Source organism: Crassostrea angulata, chromosome 10 (genome assembly GCF_025612915.1).
Source record: "Crassostrea angulata isolate pt1a10 chromosome 10, ASM2561291v2, whole genome shotgun sequence".
In the NCBI taxonomy this organism is placed as follows: domain Eukaryota; kingdom Metazoa; phylum Mollusca; class Bivalvia; order Ostreida; family Ostreidae; genus Magallana; species Magallana angulata.
In genome coordinates, this window is record NC_069120.1 from 43262392 (window position 1) to 43287621 (window position 25230).

Here is a 25230-nt window from a genome sequence, read left to right on the forward strand (position 1 = left end):
CAAGTTTGTTCAAATGAAGGGCCACACCCTCTTTCAGGGGAGATAATTTAGAATTATTGAAAAAATTGTTGGTATTTTTCAAAAATCTTCTTCTCAAAAACTTTTCGGCCAGAAAAGCTGTATCTTGTGTGAAGGCATCCTCAGGTAGTGTAGATTCAAGTTTGTTCAAATCATGGTCCCCGGGGGTAGGGTGGGGTCACCATGGGGGGAATGAATTTTTACATTAGAATATATAAAGAAAATCTATAAAAATCTTCTTCTCAAAAACTATTTGGCCAGAAAAGCTCAAACTTGTGTTGAGGCATCCTCAGGTAGTGTAGATTCAAGTTTGTTCAAATCATGGTCCCCAGGGGTAGGGTGGGGCCACAATAGGGAAATAAATTTTTACATAGGAAGATGTAGAGAAAATCTTTAAAAGTCTTCTTCTCAAATACTATTTGGCCAGAAAAGCTTAAACTTGTAAGGAGGCATCCTCAGATAATGAAGATTCAAGTTTGTAAAATATAAAGTGGGGAGAAAATCTTTAAAAATCTTCATCTCAAAATCTATTAAGCCAGAAAAGTGATAAATTCTAAGACTGAGCGGGCTTGAAAGGGAGAAAAATTGCACAAGGATTTTCACAGAATTGCTTTGACCTTAACTTTTGACATAGAAACTCCAAGGCCTCTACACAACCTTTACCCACAAGCACTCTTTATATTAAATATGAGTCAGATAGGCCTAAGGGGAGAGAATATATGGTCCAAATAAGGATATTTCATAGAAGTCTAATGTGACCTTGACCTAAAACTTGTTCAAGGTCACTATAACCATTTACCCAAATGCGCTCTTTGTGGGTGACAAGGGGAGAAAAAATGTGCCTAGGCATGTAATTAAGGTGGACAGATAGACATACAAATTATTTTTAATATGGTCCCTTTTTTTTCAAGTGATGTTAACTTGTTCTTTGTCAACATGCACAGCTTCATGTATGTTAGATAAGCCCCAAAAGAATCTGAATTCAAAGGAAGCTTCATAAATGGGCCAAGTAGGTTCAAAGGGTTTAACATAAATTTACATTGCTCAAAGATCTAGAGCCCGGCCATAATGGAGAACAAAAGATCAAGTCAAGATGATTCAATAATGCTCTTCCGTACGTTCCTTGAGACTGACACAAATTATCAACTTTAAAATACATTATTTATATATTTCTTGTATGGAATCATTTTGAAACAAAAAATGCCTGAAGTTTTGTTTACATAGATGTATTTTTAATGTACCGGTATTGCTAAATTTATACATTCATTTAAAACATTCAAAGTTGATACTTAATGATAGATCACAAATCATGTGTACATAAGTATAATATACATGTACTATTACTGTATTACTTAAATAATTTCTGCCAATAGGCATTTATAATACATGTACACATGCATATAACATGCAGCTTGAATGATATTTATTTCCATGAATAGCCATTCAAATAACACTGTCTGGTTAGAGTTGTGGTCTCATTTGGTATTTCTGTTACTGTCATTACTTTTATTTTCAAAAAATTATCCACCAGCTGGTCTGCATGAGAACATTCAAAGTTCATGGTGACCCAGAATCAAAATCCAGTCAGTATTACAGGCAATCTGTCATCCTGCCAATGGATTCGCATGTATTGTTACATTCAGTAAGTGTATGTCATTCAAAGGACGGTAGTTCTTTTCGTTCACTGGCTGCTTCTCTATCTCATCAAGGGTTTCAAAGCCATCTATTACTTTACCAAATATTGTGTACTTCAAGTCCAAATGTGGCTGCTTGGCATAAGTAATAAAGAACTGAGAACCATTGGAGTCGGGGCCATTGTTGGCCATAGATACCACACCCCTAACATTGTGTTTTAAGGTATCTGAGAGTTCATCTTCAAACTTATCTCCCCAGATGCTGTTTCCTCCTTTACCAGTTCCAGTGGGATCTCCTGTTTGGAGCATAAAACCTTTTATATTTCTGTGAAACACACATCCATTGTAGTAATCGCTTGCACAAAGGGCCAGGAAGTTTTCACAACTTTTGGGACATTGTTCACAAAACAATTCCAGTTTTATATCACCATAGTCTGTGTGTAGCGTTACTGCCATTATTCGCAAACGCACACCTTGCGTTGTCTTTATTTACCCAATTCCTGATTCGAAACTAATATACCGTGTATACACAAAGTGACTAAATTTAGAATTTAACAATTTTGCGAAAGTGTCGCAAATGACAGATTATATTTAATTATAGATAAAGATATATTATGATAATTTCAATTCTTTGACACACTTTTACGGATGTCATTTCCCTGTAGTTTCGTATGATTGATACAGACCTTGAATGAGGTCACCCTGTGAAGGCCGTCATTTTTTCTGTTGAGCAGACGGCATTTCCTAATGATATCACTTACAAGGTAAGTATCACTGCACGTATATTGTGAAATTGTACCTGAAAACTATTTTAATCATTTTATTGCAACTTAAGTAATGTCATGCAGTGCACTTTTGCTGTCACGCAATAAAAAGTCAGCAAAATAGATGATAGAAGACCTGAAAATACAGAGGTGGATCTAATTGTATTGATACCATGTTCTCCTGACTTTTTAAGATTAGGGAATCATTATTGAATTGATATGATTGTGTGCATAACTTTAAAAGGTTGTATGCCATGAGTTTAGTTATGTAGTCAGTCAGATAGTTAATTAATGCTATTATTTATCACTACATGCATGTATTGTCTTCACTTTAAGGTCATGTACATGTAGCTTACATTCGTGTTCCTTATCTAGGTCAAAGACTTTTAAATTCTGAACATGCTGAACTGTCGGCAACAAACAGGTGAAAAGTGCATAAAAACCATGGTGTCAGCAGATATACTGAGTCTATTTTAACAGTTTTAAAAACAAAGAGACAGTAATAATAATGTTTGATCTAAAATGAAAAATTCACAAATCATATATATCAAGTACATGTATTATAAATGATAATTAATTGATAAAATTAAAAGCTTTCTGTCAGGTATATAAAATTCTTGTTTATAAAAGAATAAAATTATTGGGCAACAGTGTTAAGGTAATGCTAGCCAACAGCAGTTTGCTGTTAATATTTAAAGTTAAATAACTTCAAAAATTTGTAATTTTAAATGGTACTCTTTTGAGATTATATATTAATGAATTTCAAAATCTTCAGTATTATAAATATGGTAAAAATTAATGAAAGAATCATGGCACATGTTATTATATAGATATCCATTTGTTGATTAAATTTGGGTAATTAGTCAAAGTTAATAATTCGATCAGACATGCATATATTGACAGAAACACTTAATACTGCTAATGTTAAATGCACATGAATATTGATATAATACGATATATAAAAGATTTGAGGAGGAAATTCATAGGCTAGCAATGGTGGAGTTCAAAAGATTTATTTAATTGCCAGGTATATTTTAGTTTTTAAAAGTTACATATTAGTTTTATAATTATGAAAATTAGTCTAATTGATATCTGCTTGTGGTATACTTTTCCAGCTTCCACCAAGTTGCAATGAACATATATAGCTTTTATTGGGATTGATGCACATGATAAAATACATGTGAAACTTTACAATTTCGATATCATATTACAATAGTTTTGAGGGAGAGAGTTGAATGAACAGTTGATTTTGTTATCTTTACCAGGAGTGAGATCAAAAACTTGTTTAACAATAAACTACTCAATGTATTCCAAAAGGTTAATTTATGCTTACTGAATCATTAATCTTTAATTAAGGCTGTTATCTCTTTCTATAACTATATAATCATTGTTAGATAGTAATCAGAAACCTTAAAGAAAGGTCAACATACTAGAAGTTCATCAGTGTATGTGAATACTGAATAATTAACCTTTATCCTTGTAGTGGCGACATGAACTTTGAGTTTTATATACAGGTATCTTATAATTTGGTTTGATTTTAGAGCGCACAGAAAACCATGCTTACCAAGCAGATCAGAGTTCTGACTCTGAATGGAGGCGAGAACAGGGAGACAACTCTTTATCGCTTACAGAAAGGTAAGCAAGTCTTAGAGTAGAGATAGAAAACGAACATATCATTGTAGGTAAGCAGTGTGTAAGCAAGGGTAAGGACTAGAGAGACAGAAATGGTCATATGTTAAGTTAGGAAGCCGAGAGAGAGCTCTTATAAATTACAGAAATTTAAGGTATGCAATAAAGGTACATAAAGGTCGGAGGAGGTAAAACAGTCAGGGAGAAAAAACTTTATAGGTTTACAGAAAGAGAAGCAAGCTTGAAAAACCAGAAAAGATACTTGAAAGTTAGAAGAGATAGAACAGGAAGGTGATTGTACAACTTTATGGAGGAAAATTAGAGAAAGTTTAGCATTGGTGGGAAATAGAAAAAAAGGTAGGAAGCAGGGAGACAACTCTTCATAGGTTACTGAAAGGTTATCAGCTGCAATGAGACAGAAAAGGTACTGGTACCTAAAGGTCTGAGAGGATAGAACAGTCAGAGAGATAACTGTTTATATGTTACAGAAAGGTGAGAGAAGGATTTAGAAACAGAAAAGATACATAAAGGAAGCAGGAATATAACTCATAATAGGATGCAGGAAGGTCTTCCCAGAAAATGGGAGATAAATATATATAGTTACAGAAATTCAAAGTGCATGATCTTAAACTATATGCTTTCACCTTGATCATACATGTATATGTATTCTACAAGGAACAATGTTAATAGTCATCAATTTATACAATGCTTTGGCATCTTCTTCCTCTTTGATATAATGCAAATGAACAGCTCTCTATTTGTGAATCAGCAGTTGTATGAAGACCATTGCATGATACCCTTTGATATTTGCAGCCATAAATTTTTGGTAAAATCAATAAATTCACGTTGGTCTTGTTGTAGGATGGATCCTGAGATTTAATCTGGGACCTTCACTCTTTGTGAGTCCTGTCAGAATATTCTGTAATCACCCAACAAAGAAAAATGAGCCTTTTGATCGAAACAAGTACACAGAACTGAAATGGAACAGCCCCAGTGGTTCCAAGGTGGACCGTCATGATCTGTTTGCGGAGGTTCAGATCCACACTGCTGGCTCCTTCAACTACTACTTTACAGCAGATGGAAGGTAACTAGTCCCCCTAATATGGTGACATAATGTCACTCTACATGCACTTTAATACTCACCGTTTTTTACTTTTAAATTTATTTGAAAAGAATTAACTGATTTTCTCCTAACTTTTAGATTTTAGGTACAGGAAAATTTTCCCCTGTAAAAATTGTAATAGTTCTCTGTTTTTTAGCTATCAAGTTGTGAAGTGGTTTCACTCCTGAGTTCTGACAGGATTGTGAACATTTGTTATTTATTTCCTCTTTATGAAAATCAAAATTACAAGAATATACCTTCTTATTTTTTACTAAGTCTAGCCTTGGTCCTTAAATAGTAATTTTAACATTTAGCAATTATGCGAAGAGTGATTATGTTACAAAGGAATACTGTAACATTCAGACAAATAGCTGCATGAAGATATTTACAACTACCATATCTCTTCCTCTCAGAGCATTACATGGCCGTGGGATTTATTTAATCTGAATGTGTACTCAATGTCTGATGATATTTTACATTTGTGATCCTATATGCATATAAAGAGGATAGCTGACTATGCAGAACTAGCTGTGATATATGCTATCTGTATATTGATTAAGGAATCAAAGGCTTTATATTTTTATATTCTTCAGACATCTCTGTGATTTTTATTACAGTCTATAAAATTCAGTATTTTTTCTCGTGTCTGCTAGTCTTAGGACGTATTCAAATAAATCCTCTGTAAATTGAAGATTCTCAAACGAGGACAATAGTGCTAACTACGACTCAGAATGTTCTTGTTTATGAACGTACCGGTAGTTGCTGATTATATGCTAGTTCAAGGTCATGTGGAAAAAATTGTCTGTAAAGTAATATCTTGCTAGGTAATTGCAACGAGGTTTGTAACAATCTTAGATAAGTGCAGTCACTGAAAATCCCCTTTTCTCAACAATCCAAACATCCATCTATTCCATAACCTTTTTTTATTTAATAGTCATAATTTTCTTCATATATATACTGATGCAAGATGCAAAAATTGTTTTTCCTCATAAATAAGAGAGAGATTATCATTTCAAGTTTTTGAAAAAAAAAATTCTTTAGAGCAGTATACCGGTACTATGATTTTTTGATTACAAAAAAAAAAAAATTAAATCAACTGACTAATCATTGTTATTCACGAAGGGAGCCATCGGAAAGGTGAGTGTACAGCTAGATTTCTGTGTTGTCACCAGTGTGTGTATTTTGCTTGTCAGACTCACAACTTGTTATAAATTTAACAAAACTTTAAGCTTTTAAGAATTGGGATTTGCTTTTATGCTCTGACAGCTAAGACACCTCCCCCCCTCCCCTAAAATGAACTATCTGGACAATTCATATTAATTTTCTACTTATATTTCCCTTTTTTTTTTTTTTTTTTAAATTTTCTAACGTGACTTGTCCATTTCATTATTTTGTGAACCAGGATGGTAGTAGTAGTACACTCAACTTCCTGGTGATTTGTCATCTAGCAATTAACGATCAAACTTCCTGATTACCTGTTTGTCATGAGCAGTGTATAGCTTGGTTTGGGTACACTATATTAAAATTTCAAAAAGCAAGAGGATATAAAATTTATATAATTATTGCTAGTGGCAGTGCTTTGAATTAATCTCATTAAACTTTATGGGTTTGATGAAGAGTTTTACATGTACGTTTATGATAAAAAATGATGGTTTTTGGCCATTATGATGATTGATCTTCGTATGAAGTGAACTGTTCTCATAATGTATGGCCAAATGAAAATTGAGTTTCAAAAGCTCATTGATATTGTTTGACATGATTCATTACCAGTATATGAGAAGAAGCTTATTTGCACTTTTTATCGATAAAATACTGGTGCATTAATTGCGTCACCACCTTAAATGTATCAGTTAGAGTTGCAACATAAGTAATTTTTTCTAGTTGATTGTGGAGTATTATTTTGTTTACTGATAAAAATATCAATAGAGAAAGTATTTCATCAATTCTGATGGCAAATTTTTAACAAATAAACATCATGTTAGTCATTAGAGCTTGTGGTTCTTGTTAAAGGATCTGAGAGTGACACAATCATTTCTGGTGATGTAAAGGCTGGTTGATGATGAACTTGTTTACATCACATTGCTTTTGTATCTCATAACATGTCATAGTCAAGATAATGTAATTTGATAAGGTTCTCACCAGCTACATGTGTAGTACAAAAGTATAAAACCACACATGAAGGGTAGGTAGGGTGGTTCTTGTAGATTTTGTTTTCTTTTAATTGAGCTGAACTTTCAAGTTAGCTAACTAGCTGATAAAATTTGTTGTCTGCACAGTTGTTATAGTGTTGTCATCTTTCATATTTTCTTCTGAATCGAACCACTGGGCCAATATTAAGCCAAACTTTGCACAATGTATTCTTTGTAGTATGCTTTCTGGTTTGTCTATTGTTCATGACATTGTGAAGAGACAACCCCCCTTCCAAGGAAAGAAAGCAAAAAAATAATGTAAATATAGTCGAAAAAAAAAACAGTTTACGTAAGTTTAATTCTTTTTATGTGATATTTAAGCTTCAATCTATGACCCCTGGAGGTCAAAATTGAGCCAAAGTTGGCATGTCACATTCAAAGTTAATTTTCTACAAAAATATTTAAGCAAACTACCAATGATGTATAGAATGTGTAGAAGTTTGGTCATATCAGGAATCCTAGGTAGTGCTCAGAAAGAATTTTTGTAGAAACAAATATATAAATAAAAATCCAAAATTTACATTTAAATTAAATTTATACAATGTTGAAAATCTCGTATTCCTTGATATTGAAGCAAGCTGATCTGAAACTGAAAGAGTTTCAAATTTGTTCACACAGTGATACTTTTGTCAGAGAAGGGCTGCAATGGGGGTTCAAATTAATTTTTAAATTGAAGTGATATGGATAGTTACTCTTTGAAAGAAATAATTAATTAAGGCTTCGGTTTGTAAAATGAATAGATGCAAGCAAGTTTTAAGAGTTACTTTTAAAAATCTGATAAATTAATGACATTAGCATATTAATTTTTTTAGCTCACCTGAGCTGAAACCTCAAGTAAGCTTTCAAGCTTTTCTGATCACAATTATCATCGATTATGCCCCTGTCATTATATGGGGTTTTTTAAAGTGGAATTAACAAGTACATACAAACATGCACTACCGGTATATTCAGTTAATGCTACACATGTATATATAAGTAAACAATATGCTATGACATATACCAACATATACAAATTAACCCTATTAAAACTAAAATTCTTTTAACATGCCTGTATTTTGACATGTATATTATGGTATTTTGGATCCATGCCCAGGTTTGATCTTAAGTTGATGCATCATGGGGAAAAGTTGTGTATATACCTTAATGTTTTCAAACTACGGTATGTCTTGATAATGTCTTGAACATTGCGAGGCCTTGGTCCATTAAATCTGGTCTTGCATTAGGTCATAATGTTGTACTTTTGGATTTCATTGAATTTTTAGTCATATCTTTCAAGCTTTTGCCATCAATTATTCCAACTTGAATATACATCAAGCTAATGTAGTTTCAGACTAGCTAATTGCTAGACAAGTACCTTTCAATGGCACACTTTATCATATAGCAAAATACCTGGTAAGCAAGGTCTTTTTTTTTTAATTTGCACCATGAAATAGACTTTTCAAGGAAGTTCATTTGAGCTAAAGACTTCACTGGGTATTAATGATCAAAATTGTCGGTGTTTTTATTTCTTTTTTTTATTTCCTTTAGAACCACATATCCTATTTCACAAAATTTCATTTTAAAAAAAACCTTGCTTTCAAGTTTGTTAAAAAGAAAGGTCAGACCCATTTTCAGTGGGTATATGATAATAAGGGAATGAATTGAATGAAAATAGGATGAATGCTTAAAAAATCATCTCCAGAACAAAATGGACATTAATAAGTTTTGTCATAATTTTTTTTAACTGAGGTAAATTCAAATTTGTTCAAGCCTTGATACTTTGGGATCATAAACAGGAATTTGTTCTTGGTTTAAACAACCTAATATTTTTCAATAGATAGTCAGTAACAAATCTAATGAGTAATATTACCTGATGAGATCACAATGCTCAGATGAGTGATGTAGTCCGCAGGCCTCTTTATTTTTGGTTTGTTTTAAAATTTAGAACCATTTTAACAAAACTTAAGGTATAATGTCACTATCTAGGCTAGGCCTCAAACAATAAAATGACACTGTACTTAAGTGACTGATTTCTAAAATGCACAGTGTTATAAAATCAGACAAATGTTGATTTCTGAGCCAGTGACCGTTACTGAAGATTCCTGAAGAAACGCGATGAATTAATTTCCGCATAAAATCACAAGAAGCAACCCTAGCAGATTTTAAAATCTTGCTTTATTTTTTAGACAGTTTTGAACGAAAGGAAATTACAACCTAAAAATGGTGATACTGATTTTATTTTGTTCGGATTTTATACAAAACAGCGGAATCACGAAATTAAGTACTTGCGTAAAATAATGAATTTACAGTACTCTGACAATCAATCAATTAGATAGGCCTACCAGTGTATGAAATTTCTGTTTTACACAACTACCCAAAATTCATGGTCTTGTAAAAAAATAGTTTAATTCACTTAGCTGTGGTGAATAAAATAGCTAGAGGAACTTTGTAGAATCATAAATGATCTTATTTGAAAGTCTTTGTGTCCAATTCAGTAATTTTGCTACATTTGTTTCTTTGATAGTAAAGACAGACAGCATGCTGACGGTGAAGGGTACTTTTTGGTGGACCCCATCCTCTCCCTGTCTACAAATGATAACCCCAGTGAGGAGGCAGATGATGATGATGAAGTGGAAGAGCTCTGCTTGGACAGCATCCAGTGTCAGACAGTCATCGCCAAACTCCTGGGTCCCTTCCCGGAGTGGGAAGGGAGGCTCAAGGTGTCCTATGAGACCGGCTACAACATGATCCACTTCACCCCCATCCAAGAACTAGGTCAGTCTAACTCGGCTTACTCTATTAGGAATCAGCTGTGTCTGAATCCAAGTTTTAATACAAAGGACAAGAAGTACGGTTACGACGACGTAGAGAAACTTGTTAATGAAATGGTTGTTAACTGGAAGACTCTGTCGCTGACCGATCTGGTGCTAAATCACACAGCGAATGATTCACCCTGGCTACAGGAGCATCCAGAGTGTGGCTACAATCTAGTCAACTCTCCGCATCTCAAGCCAGCATTCTTAGTGGATCGGATTCTGCTGCACTTCAGTTTAGATATTGGAGATGGGAAATATGAAGCCAAGGGCATTCCTGATACAATTGACAAAATGGAACACCTAGAGGTACTGTACATGTATTGGATTTTACATGTATTCCAAAAAATCATCAAATGAAGAAATGCATGTTAGCTGAGATTCAATCTTTTCTTTTCTATATCAGCTAGTGTACATGTAATATTGGTTTATATCAGCTACAGTTTGAAGTTGATTTTTATTTCATCACAGGCAATCAGAAGAGTTTTACATGAAGAACTTTTACCTCACTACAAATTGCATGAATTCTTCACCATGGACATTGAAATAATTTTGAGAGACTTCAAAAGAGCAGTTGAAGGTAGCTATAGTTCAAATCGAATATAAAGTCATTAGGTAAAACGAACTATTAATTGTTAGTTTCTTATGCTATAATTTTCAATTATAATGCATCAGGCAGGGATTTTATGTTATTGCATAATAGATACATGTATTTTTAAAGGAAAAAAAGCTTTAAAATTCAGAATTTGAATTACCGTATTGTCTTTTGATTATAGCAATATAGAATTAAACAGTGTGGCAGCAATGTTCATAAAGAGGCTTGGACTTCGAAATAAAACATTGAATTGCATCAATTAATGCTAGCTATCTATTTGAAAAGATTATGAATTGCCTTTGCATTGATAGAGGCTAGACCCATTGTATCGTCGAGACCTCAGCTAGATCTGATACAGGACCCGCAGTACAGGAGGAACAAGAGTACAGTGGACATGAACACCGCCCTCCACCTGTACAACACAGACAAGTACACACTCATTTCTACCCACTCACACCTCCAACAGATTTTGTCCCATTTCAGATTGCTCTCGTATTTTGTGGGAAGAGACAAAGGGTTGTAAATTGATATTTTGAATAACCTCTTTTAGACAACTACTAAAGCTGGAAGGGGGAAATGGGGGAAAAAATGAAAAAAATATAAATATGTGTCATGGTGCTAAGATGCTTTGGTGCAATGTGATGACAATTTATAATGAAAATGACCAGCTTCAACTCTACGAGTTAATATAGTTAAATGATAAAAGACATTTGAATTATTGCAATATGAAATTGAATGACCATTTATCTGTTATCACATAAAGGAAGGCCTTGTGGGTGTTCTTTTTTTAGACCTGGGGTATCCAGTAGGGCAGAGCGTATCCAAAGATGTTGTGCTGACTTTAAGGCTAAACTGGAAGATTTAAACAGACACAAAATGGCTGAAGTACAGGACCACCTAAACACAGCTGTGTCTAACTTTGTGGCCAATGTTAAATACAGATTTGTTGATGGTCATGGCCCAAGAATTGGAAAAGTTTCTGCAAAGGAACCTCTCATGTGGAAGTATGATTATTGATAAATTACATTTATTTATGCTACATTTATTTATACACATGTATTTGTGCATGTAAATTGCAAGGATTTGTATGTACATGTAGATTATCAGTTGCAGAATATTTCAGAGTTTATTTCTTAAATTGCACTGAAATTCAACCAATATTGACATTGTATAATATTAGATATACTGTAAAATGTACAAAATTTTCAGTTACTTTGTACAACCTAAATCATACGACGGTACTTTGGCTGCTGAGGAAGTGAACATGGATGGGGATTCTGGGAAACTTATCATGGCCGTAAATGGTTGGGTGATGGGAGACGACCCCCTTAGGAACTTCGCTGATCCAGGTTGATTTTTTTTAACTGCTAAGTTTATATGAAGTGTGTGCCAATGTACAATCTGTAGAAAATCACCATGCTAAATAGAACATGTCCCTGAATAACAGACAGGTATGTGTACCTGAGACGAGAGCTGATTCCGTGGGGAGACAGCTGTAAGCTGAGGTTCGGCAAGGAGCCCAAGGACTGTCCGTATCTGTGGCAGCACATGAAGGAGTACACAGAGAAAACGGTCAAAGTGTTCCATGGAGTGAGATTAGACAACTGTCACAGTACTCCCATTCATGTGGCAGAGGTAGGAAGGAGTTCAGTCAACCACTTGAACATGCATGCTTTTAGGATGTATAAATTAGAAATCCTTTTCTTATAAGATTGATAGTTTAATATCTGTTATTTTCTGCTTACTTTAACATAGATAGATGGCATTAATGAATGTTCATGAGTTTGATAGATAGTAGTATATGTAAAAGTAAATGGTTTGCTGCCTCAGTGTGACCATTTTTTGTTTTGTTTAGTACATGCTGGATGCTGCGCGTAAGATCAGGCCAGACCTGTATGTGGTAGCCGAGCTGTTCACAGGGAGTGAGTGTGTGGACAACATCTTTATGAACAAGTTAGGAATCAACTCTCTAATACGAGGTAAGAATATAAACATCTTTAAAATTTCATGTACTTTTATTTTAAGGTGAGATATAACATGTACAGTAAAACATGGTTACAGCAAATACAAAAATGGAATCATGCTTCTTTCCCCTGATCTTAACATTGTATGATAAACTTACAAAATGTGATGAAGTAAGTTTACATAAAATCAAAATCGCTCATCCCATGTGCTTCACCATAAGTGTGTTTTACTGGACATGTAAAAGCCTTCTTTGTACAATTCCTTACTAAATTGAAATTCTATACTGTGACTAGAGGCTTTAAGTGCCAATGACTGCCACGACCAGGGGAGACTGGTGTACAGGTACGGGGGTACATCTGTGGGGTCCTTCATCCAGCCCAGGGTCCAGCCCTTACTTCCTACCACCGCCCACGCCTTGTTCTTTGATCAGACCCACGACAATGAAAGCCCGGTCGAGGTTTGTTAATACAGTCATCCACTGTGAGCAGTGTGTTACACTATCAGTTTTGAACATAAAAAATTCATAATGTATAGATAAAGTACAGTAATAGCAAACCAGTTCTATGAAATTTAGTGATACTGCCAGGTTTTTTGTCTGTGAAATGAATATTCAGTGCACTTTCTTTCATAGAAAAGAAGCCCGTACGACTCATTTCCATCATCAGCCATTGTGGCCATGGCTTGTTGTGCCACAGGCAGCAATCGTGGATATGATCAGCTGGTTCCTCATCATGTAAGATCAAAATGGCCATGAGTTAATTTAGAATTGATAAACATTACTTATAGAAGAGTTAATTGTCCATTACAAAACAGCTCATATTTCTTTGACAATTTTGGGAAAAATTGCATGACAAGTTTAAAGAGAATAAATTTAAAGAATTGTAAACTGAAGTCTGTTTTTTTTTTTCAGATTCATGTTGTAAATGAGGAGAGGTTATACATGAGCTGGGCCACTTGGGATTTTCCAGAGCCTCCGTTCATGAATGACAAGTTTGGAATCACAGCAGGGAAAAAGATCCTAAATCAACTCCATTACCAGCTTGGTGTGACAGGGTTTTCTGAGGTACATGTTTTTCCATTGATAAGTGTTTATTGTTATACTGTGGGTAAACGGTTAATATTTCCTATCAGTATACCATATAACAATTTGCTTTGTTGTAATTTCAGTTCATCATTACTCTCTGTTCACTTAACACGAGTCGTGTACATGTATTTGTGCAGTAAAACTTATGTTGGCAAACTATCTTTCACCTATTAGCAGAAAAAGATTAACAAAATTACCACATTATGATTTACTTTGTTTGATTTGTAGGTGTATGTTGATCAGCTATCCCATGATACCGTAGCAATAACTCGACACAATCCTATGAATCATGACTCCTATGTTATGGTAGCTCGAACAGCATTTCATCATCCCCATAATCCTAAAGAAACCGGCTACATCAGACCTCTAACTTTAGATGGTAAGGATCTTTTCATTATATCAGTAGTATGCATATAACATTGCTGTCATGTAACATTTACATGTACATTCATTTGAAGAAATAGCAAGTTTAATTGTTACATTCTACACTATATGAACAAAGGATATCGTAGTATTTGAAGCAAATATATACATGTATGATTTTTGAGATTTATCTTTCGAAATGAAACTTGCCCAACACATAGTTTATAATGCCAGGTCATTAAAAACTGATGATGTTTGTTTACAGGAGATATCACAGAAATAGTATTTGAGGCCAAGTTCAGCATGACAGATGGATACAAGTATGAGAAGAACCCCAAATACATCAATGGTCTGCCCAACTACTACCTGGACATCAGTGAGAACCTGAGCCCTGAGGCTAGTGGTCTGATTAAGGTCCGGAAGCAGGGGGATTCCTCAGTAGTGGACTTCCATACCTTCACCCCTGGATGTGTGGTTGTTGTCAAGTAGGTCATAATAATTTATCATAAAATTACACTGTATCATAAGTAATGAAATTAAAGTTTCCAAAATGTTAAGTATTGTTACAGTGTCAAATATGGCAAAACACACTAGGGATGGACAATTTTGCTTAATTTTTGTAAGCGTAATTCTTTTTACCTTACAAGTTTACAACATGTAATTAAGTTATTGGGAATGAAAATCACTTTGCTGTAAGTGTCAAATTCATTAAAAGCTTGTTTGCTATAACCATGTTTTACTGTATGTATGCACCTTAATTGATAACACCACTTATTCTGTTTGTAATTTGAGTTTTTCTAAAAGACAATTAATTGTTTTAATAACAACTAGTTCATGTTTTACAGACAGGTCCTGCCCACCAGAGCCAAGAATGCCATATTGAAGATTCGGCGAGGAGTGAGCCAGTTTGGCTACCTGATGAGATCCTACAGCGGTAGGACCATGTTTGACGAGTCGTTTGACAAGAGTAACTTCCATGCCATTGTTAGTAAACTCACCCTCTCTGACATGAATATTGTGCTGTATCGGTGTGATTCTGAGGAGAAGGCTGATGGGAATGGATTCGGAGCATACGACATCCCTGGTCACGGTCCAGTGGTTTACTGTGGATTAAGAGGTAGGTCAGCATAGGCAGGTGGCTACAAAACTTTTGAACGTACCTGGTATTTTTTATGAAAGGTGCATATAACCATTATGATTTATACAAGTACTTAGTTGCAAGAAAAGAAATAATTGTGCATGGACATGTGTAGGAGATCTGAAATTTTTTTTAGGACTAATGGCTGTTTTGGCGCACGTTCGCCCAAACAATGACTTAGGACATCCACTATGTAATAATTTGAGAGAAGGCAACTGGTTATCAGATTATGTTGCCAAGAGGCTGCAAGTTCATCCAACTACCAAAGATGTGAGTACAAACATTATTGTTCACAAGTACAATTACATGTTCTATCATAGGAATAAGGAAAGTGTCAAGTATTGGTACAAAATATGCATTTGAAGATTTGAAGAATGTAAGCTGTCCATATCTTTCAGCTCGGTCAATGGTTTGAAGGAGTGTTGGGACATCTGAAAGACATTCCTAGATTCCTGGTGCCATGTTATTTTGATACAGTGATCACCGGAGCATATGTTGTGCTGAGAGATCAAGCCATGAAGCTGATGTCAGAGTAAGATCAAGTTTTTTTTGGATTAGATGGGGTTTTTTGTCTAAGATGTAATTATGTGTAGCATGGTGACAAGGTACCTGTAGTGGTTTGAATGAATTTTGCGCAAGACACTTGGTCAAAGTCTTTGTAAAGTAGGGCTGTGCTATAACCTAGCTCTCTAGACACGCTCGATAATTAATATAAATACTGGATGTAATGACAAATATTGATACAGAAATGGAGTGAAATGAATTAGGGCCATTAGAATTTCATTGGATTTATAATGAATGTTGAATGTTTATGTATACATGTTTTAAAAGAAGTGTTGATGAGCAGCATTCTCATATGTATTTATTCATTCAGCACTTTATTATGTCTTATATTTTGGAGAAAAAAAATGGAGATTCAGTTTTATATAAGGAATCATTCTTTGAGTATTATGAGATTTGATCACGCCCTGACCAAAATTATCACCTCATAATATTCAAAGAATGATTCCTTATTACTTATATTTATATAATTTTGTACGATTAAATATTTAAATATAAATAAATTAAGTAAACCCTGCTGGCGCCTCAATTTGGCGTTATTTGAAGTTATGGGTTTTGTAGTACAAAATCGATACATAGTGTTATCACAGGCAAAGACACTGGAAAATGTAAATATATGTGGTATGAACAACATGTAATATTTCACAATTTATTTATGCTTCATTTTCAGATTCATTCAGGATGGTTCCACATTTGTCCACATGTTGTCCTTGGGAAGTCTTCAGTTTTGTGGATTTGTCAAGAATGCAAAACTTCCTAAGCTGTCAGAGTCTGTCAAATCAACAACCCCCAAAGTGGATGTAGACCATCCACTGTCACTGGCTGCCGGTAAGGACCTAGAGAAACCAATAAAACATATCTATGAGCCGTCGTAGGCATCAACATGATGTTTTGTTTTCCTTGTCTTTGTAGGTTTTCCCCATTTTGCTAGTGGGTACATGAGGAACTGGGGTCGAGACACATTTATTGCCATCAGAGGTTTACTGTTGTTGACTGGTCGATTCTGTGATGCTAAGTATGCTTGTTTTATGCAATTTAACAGCTAAGTCATCCATTTGATTTATAATTAGGGCCCCGCAAGGATTTGCGGGTGCCCTATAGTAATCACTCTGTCCGTCCGTCCTTCTGTCTGTCCGTCTGTCACTCTTCCGTCCACAAATTTCCTGTTTTTTTCTAATAACTTTTTTTATGGTTGCCCAATCAAGTTCAAATTTGGTATGGTAGTTCAGTAGGCACAAATACATATTTTGATGCTAAGTTTGGTTCTCTATGTCTTCTGGTTTGGAGCTGGGGTGGTGGGGTAGATTCCTAACTATGCATAAGAATGAATGGGCAAAGAGAGATAACTGCTGAGAATGAATGGGCAAAGAGAGATAACTGCTGAGAATGTTACCATTGTATACATGGAAGGCTGTGCAATATTTGTTCTTTGGGATTAATTAACCTTCCACAGGAAGAAAATCCTAAGCTTTATCTTTATCTGTCACATTGAGATTAATTACTGCACTGCCTATGTCTGCAAATGAACTTTGTTTTGAAGTTAAGGTCAATTTTGAATGATGTGTAGTATTGTGTACATTCTTTGAAATATGGATTTAAAATATAATATTCATATTTTGTTTTGGTTAAAATACCGTACACAATGATTTATGATCATTTTCTTGAATTCTAAAATCAAGATATATATTAAGATATCCTTTTTCACTATTTTATTTTTTGATTATTTATTTTATTTTTTTCTGCCTTAATGCTGTTAATTTTAACAGGTAATCAGATAAAAACGCCATTCTGTTATTTCTGAAAAAAAAAATCTTATTGTAAATTTAGAAGAAAAGGATGACAGAGCAGAACAATTAATCCCCTGGGATTAATTATCTTGCCTGCTGCAGAATATTTAGAGGCTTATCTCTATCTGTCCTATCGAGATTAATTAACATCTTTGTCTGCACTCATGTTTGTTTTGAAGCAAATTAAACTCTCATTCCATGAGCTGCACCCTAATATTTTTACCCCTCAGTTTCAAGGATGGTATTTGATAAAGAATATATTTCATTCTAGTCCAAATACCTATATTCTGTAAAATAAAAAAAATATATGAATTACAATAAATAAACTTTTTTTTTATTAGATATCAGTTTTTTTATTCTTTTTTTTTCTTTTTTAATGGATGTTTTGGTGTTGTTTTTGGTTGCTATGTTTATATTAAAGGAAACTTAAGAATAGTACCTGAAAATGTTCCTTCTGTAAGCCCTGATTAAATTCAATAAATGGATGAGAGCAGGATAATTAATCCCCTGAGATTATTTATCTTGCCTGTTTCAGAAAATCTAAGGTCTGTCTTTATCTGTTATATGTATTACCGTACACATGTGTCTGCAAGTGATGTTTGTTTGAAGTTTAGGCAAAGCCTAGGTATCATTGCATTGGTATCAATTCTTTGTTTTTTTAACAAATTTTATTTCATCCCATGTTAACCCCCTTTATCCCGTGGATATGACTCATTGGATATTTTTTTGATATCCCACAGTTGTGACTTTACAATGGGATTTGCGTAGGCATAATAAAGTAAAATAATGTGGAGTTTTATAAACAGTGTAAACATTGATTGTGGTGTATAAAACATGGGATAAATAGAATCTCATATGATTTGTAGTATACCGGTAATATGATTTTTATCCAACTTGTGTGTTTTATCCCCTCAGTAAGGCTCTAGAAAAAAACACTTTAATTGTTTAATGAAAATCATATCCAACTACAAATCACGAGATCCTATATATTCCAGCTCTTTACATCTTCTGCCGGGCATTTATTTTTCATCATTGTTAATATTAAGAGGATGGAATTCTAAGTTTTTTTCACCTCTCTATATTAATTGTCATAGCGGGGCCCTTCCTGACTGGTCAGTTTTCTAGTTACAATAGTGCTCCTTACTCTGATGAGAACTTGGCTCTAATGTAACATCTTTTTTAAAAACCTCTGAGGTATTAAAGACTTGACTGCTGTTTTTTCTTTGATATCTAGATGTTAATGCTTCCGCTTAACTGTTAGGATTTCTAATTGATAAAGATATTTTTGTTTATTCCCCCGTGCCTTTTTTCAGGTTGATAATACTGGCATATGGGGGCTGTTTGCGGCATGGGTTGATTCCTAATTTACTGAACGAGGGAAGTGGTGCAAGGTACAACTGTCGGGATGCGGTGTGGTGGTGGTTCCAGGCCATTCAGGACTACTGCAAGTTCAAGGGCACCGATATACTGAAGGAGAAAGTGGCTCGTCTCTATCCAAGTGATGACTCAACCGTTCACCAACCGGGAGAATATGCAAGTTGATATTTTACACTTGTCCAATACAGAAAATTAGGTTTGAGGTTGCAGTTTTTCCATGGAGACATACATTTTCATGGATTTGAAAGTGTAGATGGTTATTCTTGATATCAGTGCAGACCCAAAACTGATTTGATTTTGCATTTTTCTCCCTCCATCAATCCCTTCCTCTAAAATTGCAGTTGCCATGTTATTATAAAGATTTTCAGACCAGTAATGTTGGCTGTTTAAAGTTTTATATTTAACAGTTATTATACATTTTCAGGATCAGCCTCTTTATGAAGTCATGCAAGAAGCTTTACAGAGGCATGCGGAGGGGCTGAAGTACAGAGAAAGAAATGCAGGCACTCAAATTGATGACCAAATGAAGGATGAAGGTATGGTAATTGATCATGATGGGAAAAAAAAAGATGTACATTATACCTGAATGCATGACTGTATGATGCATTTTATCTTATTTGTATGTGAATATTTATATTCAAGACAAATTATATTAATTAACAATTGATTGAATTATAGATAAAGAACAAAATAATTTCAGTAAAATTATTCTGCTGTTGCTATACTTGTATGAGTAAAATATTTTAAAAGAAATAGCCAACTTATATATACTGTAGGAACTGATCATAATAACATATTATGCATGAATAGATGGAGTTTTCAGATATAAAGAAGAGTCATGATATGCACATACATGCTGAAAGTGTATTTAAAAAAACTTAACCCTTAACCAAAGCTTGATTGTATGAATGAATTTTTAATAATGTTCCTTTTCAGGGTTCAATAATGAGATAGGAGTGGACTGGGAGACAGGTTTTGTGTTTGGAGGTAATGAACATAACTGTGGAACCTGGATGGACAAAATGGGGAGTTCAGCCAAAGCCGGAAATAAAGGCAAACCAGCTACTCCCAGGTAAAGAACTTATAGATTACATTTGAATTATCAAAACAAAATTTAATGTCAAAATTAATCATAGAGTAAAAATATGAACCAGCAGATTTAAAAAATATATATTTTTCCAATCTTAGAACTTCTTATAGACAAAATAGTACATACTGTAGATTCCTTATTTTTGTATCAAAATGCAAGAATATAAAATTGCGTATGTGGAACTTTTATCCTAACCTTTTACCGGTATAGTTCTCAACTCTCAGAAAATACTGAAAAAGCAAAATTTTAAAAGCATAAGGGGTGCTCCTTGCAATTTTACGCAGATGTTCATTCCTCGCGTTTAATTAAGAATCTACAGTAGTTACAATTTGCAAAGAGGAATTCTCTAAAATATTGAAAACATGGGCCCTGGGTCAAGGCTGATAGAACTTTCCCTCCTCAAACTGTTTTTGCATGAATACTGCCTTGTGTTTGGCCTTATTCATTTATGTGAAAATGTGAACTCTATCAATGTTATTACTGTTTATTCATTCTGTTGAACATAATAGCTTGGGCCTACCAGTATGTAATGAATTTATTCATAATCATGAAATCTTATTTCTTATTGGTAGGAGTGGTTCTGCAGTGGAGCTGGTAGGATTAAGTATGTCTGCACTGACTTGGTTGGAAAAGCTAGCAGCCCAGAAGGTCTACCCTTATGATGGAGTGTCTGCCATTAAGAATGGTAGGTTACATGCATTTGTGCACAACCTGTCCAAAAGTGTACCGCATGTATAGATGAACATAGATATAAAATTTTGTATTAAATATTAAAATAACCCCGTAAATATTGTTTTGATAATTGGACTTTTTCAGGAGTTTCTACTAAAGTAACATTCAAAGATTGGTGTGCTCTTATAAAAAGCAACTTTGAAAAACATTTCTGGATCAATGTGGACCAAGAAGCGGAATATGAGCCACACCCAGAATTGATAAATCGACGAGGAATTTATAAGGACTCCTTCTTTGCCAAACCATTCTGGGCAGATTTCCAACTTAGGCCTAACTTCCCGATTGCAATGATTGTGGTATGTGTAAAACATCATTTGGAGCTTATTTTATAAATGAATAGGAATCAAAGATTAGATTTAGTATTCTCATGTAAGTATCTGTAAGTCTATATCAATCTGTTAAGCTTTTGTTACCTACATAGTATTTCAAAATACATTATAGTATGTAAATATTTATGGACTTTGCCTGGCCAAAAAGATCCAGCAACCCTGAAATTCAGTTTTATATGCACTACTTTAGGCTCCCCAGCTGTTTACCCCTGAACATGCATGGATTGCCCTAACACAGGCCGAGGAGGTACTGCTGGGTTCATTGGGCATGAAGACACTAGATCCCAGGTCAGTGCTTGCTCATTGTGTACATTCATGGTACATCGCAGGTATTTTTTTACTGTACTTAACCTGGGTAATAGTATTACTGTACTTTTAATATAGTTAAAAATGGCTTAACATACAAACATTAGAACATGCTTAAAATGAAGTTCCAGGGACAGGTGGGTTTGCTTTGTAAGCATAATTAGTTATATCCGTCAAGTTTTTCAACATGTAATAAAGTCACGGGGAATGAAAGTCATTTTACTGTATGCTTCAATTCATTATAAGTGTGTTAGCTATAACCGTATTTTACTGTACAATGAACATGTACTGGTAATTTCAATGCTTGTATTATAAACAAACAAAAATTGATGTTATAAATTTTTTTGTTAAACTTGTAGGGATTGGGCATATGTTGGAGACTATGACAATTCAAACGACTCCAGCGATCCAAAGGTTGCTCATGGTTTCAATTATCATAATGGGCCAGTAAGTATCAATTGTGAAATTGATTAAGAGGTAGTTATTGAAATTTTGTAAAAACAAAATGAACAGATGCATAGCACATGTTGATTCATGAATTACATCACTACCTTATCTAAACCATCGTGCAGGAATGGATATGGCCAATAGGATATTTTCTGAGAGCAAAACTATATTATGCTAAAGCATTGGAACCAAAGAAGAAGGGACTTCTGAAGAGCACCATCAGCTTCATCAAGACCAGACTGACTTCTCACTACGCTCACGTCATGGATTCTCCGTGGCAGTCTCTCCCAGAGTTAACTAATTCCAATGGCCAGGTCAGTACTGTGTGACTTGTATGGTACAGTGTAGACATTCAGATCAGAATTAACTAATTCTAATGGCCAGGTCAGTACAGTGTGACTTGTATGGTACAGTGTAGACATTCAGGTCAGTACAGTGTGACTTGTATGGTACGGTGTAGACATTCAGGTCAGTACTGTGTGACTTGTATGGTACGGTGTAGACATTCAGGTCAGTACTGTGTGACTTGTATGGTACGGTGTAGACATTCAGATCAGAATTAACTAATTCTAATGGCCAGGTCAGTACTGTGTGACTTGTATGGTACGGTGTAGACATTCAGGTCAGTACTGTGTGACTTGTATGGTACGGTGTAGACATTCAGGTCAGTACTGTGTGACTTGTATGGTACGGTGTAGACATTCAGGTCAGTACTGTGTGACTTGTATGGTACGGTGTAGACATTCAGGTCAGTACTGTGTGACTTGTATGGTACAGTGTAGACATTCAGGTCAGTACTGTGTGACTTGTATGGTATTGTGTAGACATTCAGATCAGTACTGTGTGACTTGTATGGTACAGTGTAGACATTCAGGTCAGCACTGTGTGACTTGTATGGTACAATGGAGACATTCAGATCAGTCTAGTTCATTGTTCTGTGGGATTTTAGCTTAAAGTATCAACCCGTGTAGCATCTATAACAATGTTGATTTTCAACATTTTTGTTTGGGTGTTTTATTGGAATTATTTGAGAGAAACATGAAAGTTATTGGCTACACTCTGTGGTACTTTTATATTGTACTTTTATATTGTCATCATTATGTTTAACTGTGGAATCATTTTTTTTTGGGGGGGGGGGGCAAATTTTGGTGCATTGCCAGCATTTTAGAGGTTTGTTGGAATGTGACATATTTCATATATGTATTCACTGCTATATGAATAATAAATATACATGTAAATAAAATTTCTTAATATGTTGATGACCAATGTAAATTAGTGGGTGATAGGAACCACAAATATCAATGACTTTACAGTATCATATTATAGGTAAATATTTATTGTCACTGTGAGATGGCTTTTACTTTCAGTTCTGTGCCAGTAGCTGCCCCGCCCAGGCCTGGAGTGTGGCCTGTGTACTGGAGGTGTTGTATGATCTGGAGGAGGTGGGACTGGTGGACGATATCGCACCCCGCCGCAACTCAGCTGACCTCTCCCAGCAAACTGTGCTTGTTTAGAGGACCTCTCTCAACAAACTGTGCTTGTTTAGAGGTCCTCTCTCAACAAACAGTGCTTGTTCAGAGGACCTCTCTCAACAAACTGTGCTTGTTTAGAGGTCCTTTCCCAATAAACTTTGCTTGTTCGAATGACAGTCAATGATGGTTTGTTTAAATCACAGAAAAAAGGATCTGATTTTTAACCCTGTATGCTGTTTTTGCACATTTTATAATTCTGTGATATGTGGGTCTGTGCTTTTAATGTGAAAGTTTGATGTTATTTAGATAAATTATCCAGTAGTAATTTGTAATTGTACACAATATGTAGTAATGAAGTACATGTATAAGGCTGAAGAAAGTTGAGGTCACTTCAGTTTGATGTGTTAAGTGTTTATTGTATGCAAAGTATACATGCATGGTATAGACATTGCAGCTGGGGAATTGGAATAATTAAATTAAAAGAATGTACTTTTAAAAGATATACATATATATTTGCATGTAAGCAGCCATGTATTACCAGTAGTTATTTAAATCAAAATAACATGGTTGTAATTGTACGTTTACATTGGAATGACAGTAAAGAGGCCAGTACAATTACCTGGTACACTGTACAAATACCTGGTACACTGTATCCTAGTATAATGTACTGTGTACATGTAGGTCATTATTTGCTGGTGAATTATGAAGAAATTCCACTTGATTTATAAAATACAATTTGCCATTCTAATTACCATAAATATTTGGTTAAATCATCAGACATATGATGATTTAGATTAGTAATGCATGTACATGTAGAGTAAAATTTAATCTCAAGGTAATGCACACATTTTTTCTGAAAATGCTCCATGTTTTCCATGTTGGTTGAATGCAATATGTACATGTACTGCTTTCATTTTTCTTCTCTGCGAGTTCAGCATTGTACTAATCTTTGAGAAAGAGTCCAAGCTGTGGTGTTTTTATATGTCAGTTTTATCCATAAGTTCCAGTACATGTATATTGTGATGTAGATCCTGTGATAATAAAGACACTGCAGTTTTAAGATATTTTAACTAGCTTTTACATAAAAAATACAATCAGCCTTTTAGTAGTTTTTGTGTATTTTTTCTTGGGCAGTATACAGTACCAATCAGGCCCAACCTAACACCAGAGTAAACCCCAACGAAACCCCGGGTTTACTGTCTGGGTTTACTTGGGGTTGACTGGGTTTACTTTTTGAAATTTTGGGTCCACTTTGGGTTTACTCGGGGTTTACTTTGAAATTGCTTTTGAGGTCAACTGTATGCACTGAAGTGTGAAGCAGACAAGTATTTTATCTTACCATACTACTGCCTGTAATTCCTACCCTTTGTATATTCCGAATACACAGCGTCTGCTTTCAGGGGTATACTTCTGACTGGGTTTACTCTCTGTGTCCACTCTGGGTTTACTTTGGGTTTACTCTGGGTCCACTCTAGTAAACCCGAAGTAAACCCAGAAAGAAAACCCAGGGTTTAGTTGGGGTTTACTTTCTGTTAGGTTGGGTCTGATCGGTACTGTATTCATAGCAAGTTCATTGTAATCCTTATAATCACTCTGATCATTATTCTACAACACATGATTTACACGATTGGTGGACCAAACATCATTTGCATGCAAACAACTTTACAAGTCATTCTTGGAAATTGCACATTCATGAGGCAATATGGGAGAGGGGCTGAAATTTATAGATTCTTTATATCAACTTTAACAAGTAGCTCGATCTGTATCATAGATGTGTAAAAATAAGACATTCAAAAGAAATTCTCTACTTAGTTTATTGCACTTCTAATGATAAAAATGAGATTAAAATAATGTAT

The 25230-nt window shown here is 34.7% G+C and overlaps 2 protein-coding genes across 3 annotated transcripts; one reads left to right on the top strand and one right to left on the bottom strand.

Moving 5' to 3' along the window:
* Positions 1-1230: 1230 nt before the first annotated feature.
* Positions 1231-2163, bottom strand: LOC128166676 (peptidyl-prolyl cis-trans isomerase-like 3). The gene has a single exon (XM_052831980.1). It carries the CDS (start codon positions 2106-2108, stop codon positions 1623-1625), a length of 486 nt encoding a protein of 161 aa, XP_052687940.1. The 5' UTR covers positions 2109-2163; the 3' UTR covers positions 1231-1622.
* Positions 2164-2325: 162 nt separating this feature from the next.
* Positions 2326-24474, top strand: LOC128164999 (glycogen debranching enzyme-like). 2 transcript variants are annotated; one of them, XM_052829178.1, is made up of 30 exons: positions 2326-2416; positions 3958-4051; positions 4907-5129; positions 6270-6284; positions 9840-10437; positions 10600-10708; positions 11035-11152; positions 11515-11727; positions 11933-12072; positions 12171-12358; positions 12579-12702; positions 12982-13145; positions 13320-13421; positions 13599-13751; positions 14001-14151; positions 14401-14620; positions 14981-15252; positions 15410-15543; positions 15672-15805; positions 16505-16662; positions 16747-16849; positions 18935-19154; positions 19423-19534; positions 19935-20070; positions 20661-20773; positions 20905-21116; positions 21340-21437; positions 21815-21902; positions 22028-22216; positions 23270-24474. In XM_052829178.1, exons 2-30 carry the CDS (start codon positions 3973-3975, stop codon positions 23414-23416), a joined length of 4713 nt encoding a protein of 1570 aa, XP_052685138.1. In that variant the 5' UTR covers positions 2326-2416; positions 3958-3972; the 3' UTR covers positions 23417-24474. The 2 variants fall into 2 exon arrangements, with proteins under 2 accessions (XP_052685138.1, XP_052685139.1); XM_052829179.1 differs by lacking the exon at positions 6270-6284.
* The last annotated feature ends 756 nt before the right edge of the window (positions 24475-25230 follow it).